Source organism: Erigeron canadensis, chromosome 1 (genome assembly GCF_010389155.1).
Source record: "Erigeron canadensis isolate Cc75 chromosome 1, C_canadensis_v1, whole genome shotgun sequence".
Taxonomy (NCBI): domain Eukaryota; kingdom Viridiplantae; phylum Streptophyta; class Magnoliopsida; order Asterales; family Asteraceae; genus Erigeron; species Erigeron canadensis.
In genome coordinates this window covers 45,763,664-45,778,052 of record NC_057761.1, presented here as the reverse complement: position 1 = coordinate 45,778,052, position 14,389 = coordinate 45,763,664, and the positions used below count along the sequence as shown (strand labels likewise).

Here is a 14,389-nt window from a genome sequence, read left to right as displayed (position 1 = left end):
TATAGAAAGTAGCATATGTAGGTCAAAAGGTAGGGTCAGGGTTTGATTTGTGGCATGCTGAGCATATAAGGTGCGGGTTATGTAAACCCCTAGGCTTGTGTTGGTTTGGTTCTTAAAGCTTCATTAGAGATGCACATCAGGGGAGGGGCCGGTGCAGGGCCTAGTATGGCATTTCGTTACTATTTGTTATCAAATCTTTGACTCACCCGTTCAGTTTAATGTATTTCTGAATTCTGAGCATTAAGGGTCTGTCATTAATGGGCTACAGCTAGATTGTCGGTCTGGTGACTGGACCGGCTTACATGCTGATGTCAAAGCTTGGTTAAGTGGTTAAATACCGAGACTCGGGGGTTTCTATTAAATTCCTTCCCTTCGCACACGTGGCCATTCAACCTAACCTTTGCCGGAAAAATCATTTTCTCCCGTCTGAAACTTGCCGGTTCCGTTTTTCCTCTGGTGACCTAACCCGCAATATTCAGTATGTCGACCTAACAAGTTATTATCTTATAGATTTCTTAATATAATGAAATATTTTGATGATTTAACGGTGAGTTTTTCCAAAATCAAATTTTGTATTTTTATCGTTAGTTTGCAGTTTAAAATGATGAATTTAGGTTTGATTTTATCTTGTGATCAATGTTGAATAATATACAAAGTAGAAGATACATTTTTTAAATTTATTATCATAAAGTTCTAGTTTTTATTCTTTTATTTGCTCCCCTGACTTGATGGGAGGGGGATAAGGGATTTTTGCACACGTCTAACTTAATGGTTGCGTTTGTCACACATGCTTGTGGTTATGTTTAGTATGCATGTGGTTAGGTTTATTATGCAAATGGTTATGCTTATTAAATGTTTACGTTGCTAATATATTTAATTGGGCTCTTATATGTTATGTTTTGTTAGATATGAAGTGTGATACGTTGTATTCTCTATTTTTTTACGCCTTATGATAATGTAGTTATGTGGCATGCAGTCAACAGGTATAGTTACTCACCCTTTACTCCCATCTGTTCATTTCCTGTATCACCAGAGGTCTTTATGGAAACAGTCTTTGTATCTTCAAGTATAGACAAGACTATCTACATCTTACCTTCCTCATAAACCGCTTATGCAGGATTGAGTACTGTTGTTGTTAAGTAATATTAATAAGTATGATTTGTTAGAAATTTCTTATTTTTTTTAGTTTACAGTATATTACTTTAACATGTTAAGACTGTTATTTTTAGCACTATCACGTCAAGTCGTCAACAATGACAAGCGTCCCAACCTATGAGAGAAAATGTAGGATTTAATGTTTTCTGTTTTAATATTTGTCTTACGTACTTGCAAGTTGATAAAATAGAGGAAAACAGAATACCACCCAAAAATAAACAAACATTAGTTGAGTCATCAAAATGGAGTGAGATCATGGTGAAAGACTGCTATACGCCTATACCACATATTTTAATTATTTTATTTTCTTTGCATGCCTTTTATATACAATTTTCACATTATAAAAAGATAAGAGGTGAAATGATGGTCATCCCTAATAACCATCAATAGAGAAAAAGTAAAAAGATAAAGATTTTGTTATATATGGTTTCAAGTCATTAAATTAAATAGATTGAACTGTGGCTCATAATCAGTAAGCGTGAGTTTGAGTAGTCAAAATAGTTAAACCACTGGAAGATCACACTAGACACTACCAGTGTGGATCCATGATCTTACATAAGGTATAGGTAGGTCCTTTTGTTATTTTAGATAAACAAGATAAAAGATTACAATAATCAGCTGAGGTTGGGTCATTATTAAGAAACATACAAAGAAAATAATTGATGCCCAAATCGAGAATAAAAATTGGACACCTAAAATAAGTTCCAAATTGGACATTGAACCAGTTTCCTTAGTGTTTCATTTGTCAGGCTGAATCAAAAACCCGTATAACTTCACAAATATAACAAAATAATATTAAAAATAAATACTGAACTGTACATAGTTAACTCGCTTGGTAAAAATGACATCATTCCTACACATTTCACAATTTTTTTTAATGAGAAGCAGCACTAGCACAAGAGTACCTCTTGGTAGGTAGTAGAACACTACAAACGAGAAGGATTTTATACAAATTTGTGTTTTTTTAATTTGAAATTAACAACTTTATAAAATATTTGAGTTTTAAATATCAAAGTTTAAAACATCATGTAATTAAAACAAAATATACGGAGTATTCTCTTTGATATGGGGTTGAAATGTATATTCCATAGAACTAGTATCTATTAAATGATTGTTATATAAAACCGAGGGGTAAAAGTTGTAACTCTAAATAATTATAAGGTTGTGATATAATAATAATGATAAATGATAATTTTTTTCATCTCCTTGTTCACATGAACTGGTGAATAGTCGACCGCCATTAACATAAAATGGAAGCTCTAATTTCTATATCAACTTCTATAAATCACCCAAAACATATCTCATTTGTCACTATGTTTGTTGATGTTTAGCTTAAGGTAGGTCCTAGTAAAGTTTTAAGGTAGGTCCTTCATGAAACCGATCATATAGACTCTATAAAATATTTAAATCCAAGGTAGGTCCTTCTAACATACTGGATCCGCCCCTGGACACTACTCGCATTCTACAAATATGGATTAGTTATCACTACACTTATTGATACTTATGTCACACCCCACCTTAGGCGGAATCGTAGGATATGACAAAAAGATATAGCAATAGCACATGGAATTTGTAATAGAGTTATACTAAATGAAATCCAAATAAATGTAATTCCCACAAGCGGGATAAGTCTAGGCAACACACCTCAAATAGCAAAAGATATAACAAATAGCAAATAGAGTTCAATGATTAAATGCAACTAGGAGTCCATGAAGGATCTATTTGTTAGTCTTCCTAAAGTCCTTATGCTCAATCTCCTTAAGCATTGTTATTACCTGAAAATGAATGCTCGAAAATGTCAACATAATGTTGGTGAATTCGTAGGTTTATAGGAATACAAATGAATTCGTTGTGCATGATAAATGAGGTTTGGACAATAGTGTAAATATAAACATGTAGCAGCCTGTATGCAATCCAAATACTGATCAATGCCATCATAGTTATCCAACAACACAATGCCCATCACTCCTGCCAACAACTCAATCACAGCACTTGCCAACAACTTAATCACACACTGTAATACCAACAACTACCAGCTGGAGTATATAGTTGGTCGATAGATTTCAAATAGTCTTCAATAGATATCAACAGACATCTATTGCATCATAGAATCAACACAAACAAGCTAGCATACACATTTCATAATTACACGTATTTGTCCAAGAAAACAAACAAATTTTAGCACAACTAGTAAAGAAATGAAAAGTGTTTTGAGCATCATTTTCCCCCAAATAAATAAAATAAAAAGGGGCCACGAAACTTACCTCAATCAGCAAGCAATTGTGCAAAGTCCAAAAGATCACTAGAATCTACACAACATATACATGTACAAGTTACAATTATGGACATGGTCAATAACCGTCCATTGTAACCCACATTTGATGATATACATATATGGCTACTTTCAAAATATTCACAACTGATTTGTCATGTATTATTAAGTTACAAGTCACATAACTTAATATAGTGTATTTGTTTTAATGATATACCATTGGTTTCTAAAAGTTCATATTCACTGAAATTTTTGGTAACTTTATCTATTTTTTATTAGGACGAAACGAAAAATTCAAGCTTTCAAATCTTAACCACTGTAACCTTAGAGTGTTATACACTTACATGAATTTTTACTTAATTTATTTCGCACGTTAACTATTTTTAAAAATTCCATAATCACATACCAGTCAGAATATTCACTGTTTGCGCGCAGAAAAGTTTTATAAAAGTTAAGGGCCTTCGAAGCTTCAAAAAAATCCAAATTTTTACTGTACACTCTTAACGTCCTAAAAATATTTCTGGAAAAAAATAATCTTCCAGTTCATAGAATCGACCAAGATATGACTATTTGAAGTCGACCTAAATCTGTTCGGAAAACTCAGCTTTGCGCAGTTTTGTTATTAAATTCGTTGGATAACCTTAAACTTCATATTTTTACACGAAACCAATTCCACCAGAAAGTAGACTTCTTGAATTTAGTTTTAGACACCAAAAACGTGACTTAACCATCTTCCATGACCAAGATACACCTTTCAAAGTTAACAAACCAAATCTGTCCAGATTCTGAAATAACTCAAACTTACTGTTTTAAAGACTACTACAACTAATATACATATATAAACTTTCAAATATTTCCAACACCTATTTACATATGTTATTATGATTTCCAAGTCTTTGTAATTAGATTTCTTAGATTACATTAATTATTACGCTACAATTAATACGTAAACTTTTAAGATTAATGTGATCTATACTTCAAGCTCTTGATTTAACCTTTAAAAAGACTTTCATTAGTTATTATAAATTTTGCCATAACATATATTAATCAAATAGGTTACTTCAATAAAATAAAAAATATATTTATATATATGAAAAGCAAAGATAAGTAATTATCCTAAGATTGATGATCACTCCTTATATACCTTAACAAAATAATATATATAATTCTATAAGAATTTTAACCATACATTTTTATATAAAAGATCTTTTAAAAACATGAAAAAAAATTATTTGAACTCACCAAAAATCCAAGAACTCACTGTGATGAATGCTTGACAATTGAAAGATTAAGAAAGTTGAATTTTGTGATGTTGTTTTGTTTTTGTTCGACAACAAAGCAAAGAGGATTTGGTTTAAGTTTTTTTTTTTTTTTTGATAATTAATAATGTATATACCTAAGATATCTGTAGAGTTAATTATTTGAGTTATCATGTACTTGATAGTTTATTATTAATAGTAGCCAAATCTTAATGAAATTACAACTTCCTTTTGCCGAAAGTTCTTCCTATAGCTTTCTTACTTATTGTATACTTCTTATTTGATCATTAGCTTCATAGAGTAATTCGGCTAATTCATCTTTAGTTTGTTTTAATGAATTATTATAGCCATTGTTATTAATATCATGGAATAAATTTGGATGGGATGGTAATCATTTTTGACCTAGCCCTATAATATTGTAGAGATATTCTTCACATTTGATTTACATAGGTTTTAACTAATGTTGAACCGACTTAATATTCTATACTATAATAATCTTATTATTATTATTATTATTATTGTTATTATTATTATTATTATTACTAATTCACTACATATAACTATTGTAATTTACTTTGATGATTATAGATTTTACTTTGATGACATATAAACTATATGTCTTGATATCAATGGAAATAGTTATAACCATCCAAATTTAAAAAAATAGAGGGACTAAATCCTAAACTATTAGGTAATAGAACTCATATATTGGAATGATCACCACTATTGACTAGTCAAGAAATTTGAAATGTAAGTTAGAAACTATAATAAATCGCCAGTTTTGGTGACGGATGTCACAACTTACATCTACTTATACCTCCGTTAATGGGTTAAAGCACTCGAGATCATCATATATAAAGAACTGTTCAATTTAATCAGAAGCGGTACCAGAAAAAATCTCAGAGAGGGCAAAATTAAAAAATCCGTGAAATATAGATATAAAAAGGGTCAAAATGTTAAAACCCTGTAAGAAATTTTTTAAAATCGATAAAAAAAATTTAAAAATATATGACAAAATCTTAATTTTAAGGGGGGCATTTGCCCTCCATATGGTACCGCCCCTGAATTTAATCATTGTGTTTAACATGTAAATACTAAAAAAGTGGTGTAAATGGTGGTTCTCAAGAGTTGAATAACGTTAAATAGTAGAGTGATAAACTGAACGTTCATAATTTACAATGACTTTCCAATCCAATGATATAATGCTAGTCAAAATACCAAAGACACTACGTGTGTGAGGGAATCAGACCAGACATATTTTTTTTTTGGCTATGATCAAGCTTCTTACCGGCTTAGCTAGCTAGAATCGACTCAATGAGGTTAAAGATAGTACAGACCTAGCAAACGAACTTCAACACATCTCTAAACTTGAGAAAACAAATTGTACTCTACGTTTAAAAAATATGTACAGGTTTAAAACATTAAGTGAGACAAGTATTGTAGGGGTGAAATATTAAGATCACTGCTAAAAGGTATGTATAAATTTATCACATTAAATGAGGTAGGTGTGGTAGGTATATATTAAGTAGGTAAGTGTAAAACATTAATGCAATGACACATTCTTTTTTATCTTCTTACATTTGACATAATTGTCAACATCTTCTTTGGTGTTCATATTTTTTCTTTTACAAATGGAGTTTTATGATGAATACAACCCACATTAATATGATGAAAATGACTCGAATCCAAATAATGAATCTGATAGACTGTTCAAATTTCTAGCTAGACTACAACTCCGAAAAATTCTATACAGACGAGGTATAATGTATATAACTTTGTTCATACTTTTTTTTTTCATAAATAACTTTTGTGAATAATTTGATATTTTAATTGTGTTCACAGGCTTTTGAAGAAGGTAGTCCAAATAAGTCGTTGCTAAAGATTCAACCGTAACGATGGTTGGAAAAGTGTGAGGTTTCTTCAATTTGGTGCATTTTTACGGTTTGGAGGTTTTGTTTAATAAAATTGTGGTCAGTGGTGGAGTTTCTTCAAATTGAAAGTGATAAAAAGTTAATGAGATACATAGGGATAATACTAAAAAATGCAAGTCGGATAGTGAGGATATTTAATAGAAAATGATTTGATCAAGATCAAAGTAAAAATTCACCAAAAATTCTTTAGTCAATGAGGTGGGGTATTTGAGTTTCCTCTAGCAATTAAGAGAACTTTTAAACTTATATTGATTTTAATTTAATAATCATTGATTTTAATTTTATAATCAAAATTGGAAAATAATTAATCCTTTTAAAACTACTAGATTGGTAGCCGCGCAATGCAGCGACGGTAACGGCAACGGTGATAGTGTAGTTATTAACGTAAAAATAATTTCATTGCGGTCGAAAATGTGATTATTTTGTTGCGGAGAGATATGAAAGGCCGTGGGGAGGAGGGGACAAATTTTGTGTTAGGTTTTTGCTATGTGTTTCTACGTGAGGGGGAGATAGAGGTTGAATTTTTTAAGGTCATTTTAGCCACAGTAGCGATGTACAAATGGCTTGACCCGCGAAAACCTGGCCTGGCTCTCGACCCACAATTACATGAAAATCGGAACCGTGACCCGGCCCGTGATGGTTTGGTTTGGGCAGGTCGCGAGCGGGTCACGAGTTTCCTTTACTTTTTTCGGTTTTTGGCTTGACCCTGCCCAGCACGCACAACCCGTGACCCGAAAATGTAACAAAATCTTGACCGTGACCCGACCCATTAGCCCTTTAGGAGGGTCGGGTCACAGGTTTTGGTTTTTTTTCCGCATCCCTAAGCCATAGTTTATAAAATATAAATAAAAATGTATTAAGATGGAGGGTACATGTGTCATTTCATGTTTTTAAAATTAAAAGGGAGACTGTTTCCTTTCCTAAGGGATCGAAGTATAGATAATACAATGATATGTATTATACACTAATTACCTTTTTTGGGTTGCTAAATACAACTCTTAGGGTTGTGTTTAAGGTGCATAAATTGTTTGTATATTTACCATAAAAATCAGGGGCGAACTTTTAATATAGAAGGTACAAGTTTTTTTATGCACCTTAAATAAGGCTGTATTTAGCATTTTCATATTTTTTTATGTTATTATCTAATATTTAAGATAATTTTTAAACTTACATTTCCCATCAAAATTATCAGCTTTACTAAGTTGTCCCAAACATACCGGGTGTTTTTCCAGTAAATAATTAAAAAATAAGATGGGATGGAAGAGATGGATGGCGGGTTTTCTAGGGTTTGGAAATCACGAAAGTAACCACAATGATAATCATATTCATAACGATCCCAACAATAATTCAGATATCGATCATCATCAACAACAAGAAGAAGAATTAGAAGAAGAAGTTAATCATAATTATAATAATAATGCGAGTAATTATATAAAAAGTAATCGTAAAGGATTTAGTGTACCTGTTCAACAAATTGGCCCTGTTTTTCTCCCTTGTCGTCCTGGTGATGGCGGTCTTCAGGTAAACTTCATTTTTGAATTTTGTTATTAGTAATTTGTTAATGTTAGATTTGGAGAAATACGCTTGATTATAAAAGTTTCGATTTAGTGCTTGAAAATGTATCCAAAGATTTTCTTATTGTATCCAACTTAATTATGGCGCATCTATTTGAGATGTTGCTATTGTATGCACTATGCACCCGGTAATATTTTTTCTGGCATCATGCGAATTTCCACATCAGTAACTATATCTGAATGTTCCATTCAAACAGCATAAGCGTTTTAAGTTAGATACATAAAATAGATTTGCACCAAAGTTTAATGAATTTTTGGACATGTTTCCTTTGAAAGTTTTAGTAGAATAAGTGGTGTCAGAAAGTTTTATCTTGTTTCTTTTTAGGTATGTTATTTAGGAAAAAGAAACTTAGCACTGAACTTGTGTTATGAGAAAGTTCTATCTTCGTTTGTGTTATATGAAACTTGATATATAATATATATGAATGGATTGAGTTTTAAATGTATCTTTGATTGATATAATTTTCATCAACTGTAAATAAAGATATGTGCGGTCTAAATTGTTAAAAGAAGACTTTGAAAGTCAAAATAGGACATTTAAATTTGGACAAAAGGGGTATTATACAAGTCTCATTTTTATTAAAGAATAAATATCTGTAACAACTTAAGGGGCTAAAGATAGAAATATTATATCGGGTCTTCCGTTATTTCCGACTTTTCCTGTCTAAACCTACCACGTCATATAGAGATCTGAAGATGCAAAACGTTCTTACTGATTCCTGTGTATTTTCTCGGATGCCGAAGAGACGTTGCCATATGAACTAATATATGATAGTGATGGTTATATATGAAAGCTTGATAACGAGGTAGTTTGCAGGATCGTGGCCAGCGGTAAGACAGTGGTAAGACAGATCTCGTGACCAGTGGTAAGATAGATCTCATGACTACAGAATGTAGTTTGTGGCTTTCATAAAGAATAAGGTTTATGTTTTTATACTTTATATTTCTTATCTTTTATATTTGCATAATCAAATCATAACATTGTGTGTGTGTATATATATATAGTCTTGCGGTCGAGGATGGAAGGTGTATTGATGGGGTGAGATTATATGACTTCGAACATGCTAAAAGGTTTGGAGTTGGTGACATATTTATCAGAGTTCTCTGGATGGTTGCAAGTATATGGGAAGAAAAAGAAGATCTCTCCGTACATGTGAAAAGAAGAAATGGTGCTGATAACAATGATGTGGTGGCAAATGTAAGTATTATGTTGATAACTATAGTGTTGTTTATAATTCCTTAAGTGTTATTACTTTTGATTCAGTCTTTCCTTCATTAGGGTTTAATTCATAGGGATTTACGTAATTTCATATATCTATATGTAGATGCATCCTCTCTTGAAAGATAAAGAAGATCATAGGTCTTTGATCACCATATGGAAACTTGAAGAAATGGAATTACTTATCCCCTTTTTTGGCATTTTCCAAGCTGTGTATAGGTTGGAGTCTGAGTACCAGGGAGAGCTCTTGATGCCGTTGGACCAATTTGTCGGGTCATTGGTGGAGTTGTTACTTGTTTAAATTAGATAGATTTTTGTTTATCTCGCATTGTTTTTTTGACCGGGATATGTTAGTTTTATTTTTTGATATTTTGCTGTTAAACGTATCAAATCTTGGGGTATTTTCATTCTACAAATAAGGTTCATACACGTTAAATGAAAATACCCTGAGATTTGATACGTTTAACAACAAAATACCATAAAATCAAACTAACAAGTTCTAGTAAAAAAAACAAGCGAGAAAAACAAAACTCCATCTAATTTAAACAAGCAGCAACTCCACCAACAACCCGACAAATTCGTCCAGCGGCATCAAAAGCTCCCCCAATACGCACAGTTTGACTCCTTCCTGTGTACAGCCTCGAAAATGTCAAAAAAAAAGGGGGGAATAAGTAATCCCATTTCTTCGGTTTTCCATACGGTAATCATAAACCTATCATCTTCTTTATTTTCAGTGAGAAAGAGGAGGAATCTGCATATAGATATAATGAAATATTATGTAAATCCCTGCAGATTAAATCCAAATGAAGGTAAGACTGAATCAAAATAATACTCGTAAGGAATTGTAAACAACACTATAGTTATCAACATAATACTTGCATCTGCCACATCATTGTTATCGGCACCATTTCTTCTTTTCACATGTACGGATATATCCTTTTCTTCCCATCTACCTGCAACTATGTAGGCTTTTTCTATGATAAATATGTCACCAACTCCGAACATTTTAGCATGTTCGAGGTCAAATAACATCACCCCCTCAATACACCTTCCAGCCCGGACCGCAAGACTATATATATATATATATATATATATATATATATAATGTTATGATTTGATTATGCATTAAAGAAATATATAACATTAACTTTCTTCTTCATTAAAGCCACAACTGCATTCATCTATAGTTGTAGACTGTCTTACCATTGGTCACGATCCTGCAAACTACCTCATTATAAAGCTTTCGTATATAACCATTATTATCATATATTAGTTCATAAGGCAACGTCTCTTTGGCATCCGATAAAATACACGGGGAATCAGCAAGAACAATTCGCATCTTCAATTTTCTAGCTGACCTCATAGATTTAGACAATATAAGTATATAGCGGCGGAAATAAAGGAAGACCTAATATAATATTTCTATCTTTTAGCCCCATAACTTATAAATGTTTATTCTTTTTTTTTTTTAATAAAACATGAGACTTGTATGATACCCTTTTCGTCCCAATTTAAATGTCCTATTTTGATTTTCAAAGTCTTCTTTTAACAATTTTAACCGTACGCATTTTATTGACAGTTGATGGAAGTTATATCAATAAAAGATACATTTAAAACCCAATTCATTCAAACAGACATGCTTACTTTACATTTACCAGATAGTTGACCTTTTTAGCTTCAGGCATGTAAAGTGAGCATGTCTGTTTGAAATGAAAATTTTAATGTGCGGGAGCCTATTGATGTACACGGTTAGCAATTAAGGCAGTGGAGTTAAAGCAGGAGCATTAGTAATTGATCAGATTGAGGATTACAATTAGAGCTATGGTTATTAAATTTTGGCTTTATAGTTGATCAGAGAGAGCTCTGTATTGACCAAGTAAAGATAAACTATCATTCACTTGAAATCACATATGTTGCAAAGTGTGGATTTGAAAGGTCACAAAAGGAGTCTCTTATGAGTTTGAGGGCCGAGTAGAAAAATTGCAGATAATGATTATTGACACAGAAGGCATAATTGTTGACTGTAACGAACTACTAAACTAAATTTTATATATATTTGGCGAAGAAGAAAATAGGTTAGGGGGAGGTTTTTGCTTTCCAAGAAATCATCAGTTCCCTTCCATATAAAGATTGGAAGTAGCATCTTGCCACATATCTTTGGGAAATAGGAATAACTTAATTGCTGGGAACCAGACTTTTCTACTCAAACAAACCTTTCTCCTATTTCCTATCACCATCCTCAATTTCTCATATGATCAGTTGGTTTTATCTGAATAGTAACTCAATGTTATCGGATTGGTCATATATATCTTTATGTTGAATGGTGAAATGTGTACTTATGAGATCCTGTATTGTAGTTCAGATTTCTTGACATTTCCAATACATGGATTTACTTTCTTTTTTTCTTTTTTTTTTTGACTTGGTGCTTCGTTTGGAATTTTGTTAGTCTGGCGTATCCTTGATGATATCTGGAATCCTCATTCTAGCGGTTATGAGAAGTCCGTAAATTAAATAGGTAGGCATAAAACTTGTAGCAGAGAAATGTTCTTGAAATGCAAAGACAACTTGAGATTGACGCAACTTTTTATTGTTTAATAATTGCCAACCTCATGATGAACAATATATTTTGGGCTTGCTCATATCCCATGAAAATTGCAAAACATCATTTATTTGTTGTCTTTTTCCAAATGTTATAATGGACAGAGGCGGCCAAATGGCCTGTTTTTAGTGAATCAAAATGGGAAGACTTCTAGGACAGACCGAAACGGGTTGGGTCAGACTGGACCCGAAAACACTTGTTCACTTTCTTTATGTTAAGATACACTTAATGTTTTAGGTAATATTACAAAATACTCGTAAGATATTGCTACAATAGTAATCTAATTGTTTCACTAAAGTTCTCTAGAAGATGTATGCATTTAAACTTCGTTTCTGAAGAGTTTTGGCCCATTTCTGTATAAATTAATATTTCTTCCTGACCCGTTAAATCCACGCATAACTTAAGTTGATCGATTTATGAGTGATTTGGTCAAAATTGCTGCCTCTTATCATAGATGTCTCTAGAAAATCACATCATTCTCATAAGTCATATCTAAATCTCTATATCATCACACTATTAGTATTCATTAGGGTCCACTAGATCATATTGTTATTGTTGAAGGGTATTCTAGATCTTTGACAATTAGTAATTGACACAGGGTCTAGGATGGTACACAAAACGTCTCAGGGTCGATGAAGATGGAGATGTTGCAGAGGAGTTTTTTGACGAGGTATTCGCGGAAACAACATCTAGTACAGAAGCACATCACAAACATTATCCCAAATTTGAAGTGAAGGTAAACACTAAATCTGCAAAAGCAAGAAACCCAGTTTTGTCACGTGAGGGAACAATCCAGCAGGTTGTGGAATACAGAGGTCGGTTCTTGCTGGTCTGAAAGTCATACTGCTGTTTGCAAACCCATGGAAGGTTATTGACTAGGGTTATGTTTAGAAGTAGAATTGTATATCAGCTGGAATTTAATGAATTTATATGTTTTAAATCAAGAATTCTCCGTTGCTTAATGGTGGTGTGTTGTGGGTTTTTTTCATGATTGGTTTAGACTCTAAACTTTAGAGGTTATGTTTTTCTTGATTCTTTAGCTCAGTAAAATCTGACCTGCCTGCTCTTTTCAAGATACAAGAATTTGCTTTTTTTTTTCTATGGTGCGGTAGGGTAAGTAGACGTTAAAGGTCAGTGTTGGACTTTATGTTGAAGACAGGGTATGCATTTGCACATGGTTTGAATCCCCCATCAATGGATAGATAAGTGAATTCTATTGTTTCTGTTGGTTAATGTACAAAGAATAAGACCTTTAAGAAAAAGTCTGCATACCCAAAACTATTTGAACTAAAGTTAGTGCGTCTGCCAACCCCATCTCTCGATCAGTGCATCCCCAGTGGCCAAGTCATTGGCATATTACTCCTTTTTTTCTTTTCTTTTCATTTTTTTCCCCATAAACTGCTGTGTTTAAGGTTTACCTCCAATGAAAAAACCCCATAAAAAGTCTTTCAACCATTTTTTGATAGTATAATTTAGAAAAAGTGTGTGGATTTGTTATACTTGAATTTTTATAACCTTTTTACATATTAAGTCATCATGTACTACAAGGGGATGAATCTTTTTGTAATAGTTGAAAGCTTCTTTAAACTCTCCATTAGAGATGCCATTATTTTCATTTGCGTATATGGCTTCACACACACTGAGCTGTAGGCTTTCTTAGATCCTATCATTCCACGCGCACTTGGATGCTCAAAAACGCGCCCCTTTTCTTTCCACTTTCTCTTAGTTCGTTTGATACGGTAGCCAAATGACTTGACTCTAACAACAAGATAGCCAAGATTTCACCTGAAATTAGTATTTTTCAACTTTTCATTCCAAAAACAAAAGTTGATCACTATATTTACCTGAATGGAAACCTGGATCATTATACGACATCTACATTCCAAAGATCCTAGTGTGGTAGTGTCAACGTATTTTTGAGTTGTATATATTGTGATTAGCAAGAAAGTGTCACACAGTTTTTGTGATTTGAGTACATTTATATATTCTTAAAACAAACCTAGCTTGCATGCAACTTTCGATCTCCGTCGTTTCAACCCAAGCAGGAATGTATAGAAGAGGAAATCGTGAAGTTATTATCGAGTTGTGCGGCTTTGAGAAAATAAGTAGGTGCTGATATTTTGGTGTAGTGTACCTGTTCAAAGCTTCTGATTTTAAATGTACTAGAACAGTAGAACCATACCAGTACCCCATGCATGAAGTTGTACTGTTTCAACATAAAGATAACACTACGGTAGCCGCAACCGGCTCCGATGGCAGCCGGTGATCAGTGGTGGCATAGAAGAAGTATTTAACTCTAAATATGAGTATATGACTATCGAAAAAAATGTTAATATCGACTAATTAATTAAAAAAGTGTTATAATGATGCTAATATCAGT

The 14,389-nt window shown here is 32.6% G+C and overlaps 1 protein-coding gene across 1 annotated transcript; it reads left to right on the top strand.

Annotated features, from left to right (window-relative positions):
• The first annotated feature begins 7,810 nt into the window (after positions 1–7,810).
• On the top strand, positions 7,811–12,971 carry LOC122584497 (myb-like protein P). The gene is made up of 2 exons (XM_043756641.1): positions 7,811–8,138; positions 12,608–12,971. Exons 1-2 carry the CDS (start codon positions 7,869–7,871, stop codon positions 12,842–12,844), a joined length of 507 nt encoding a protein of 168 aa, XP_043612576.1. The 5' UTR covers positions 7,811–7,868; the 3' UTR covers positions 12,845–12,971.
• Positions 12,972–14,389: the final 1,418 nt, after the last annotated feature.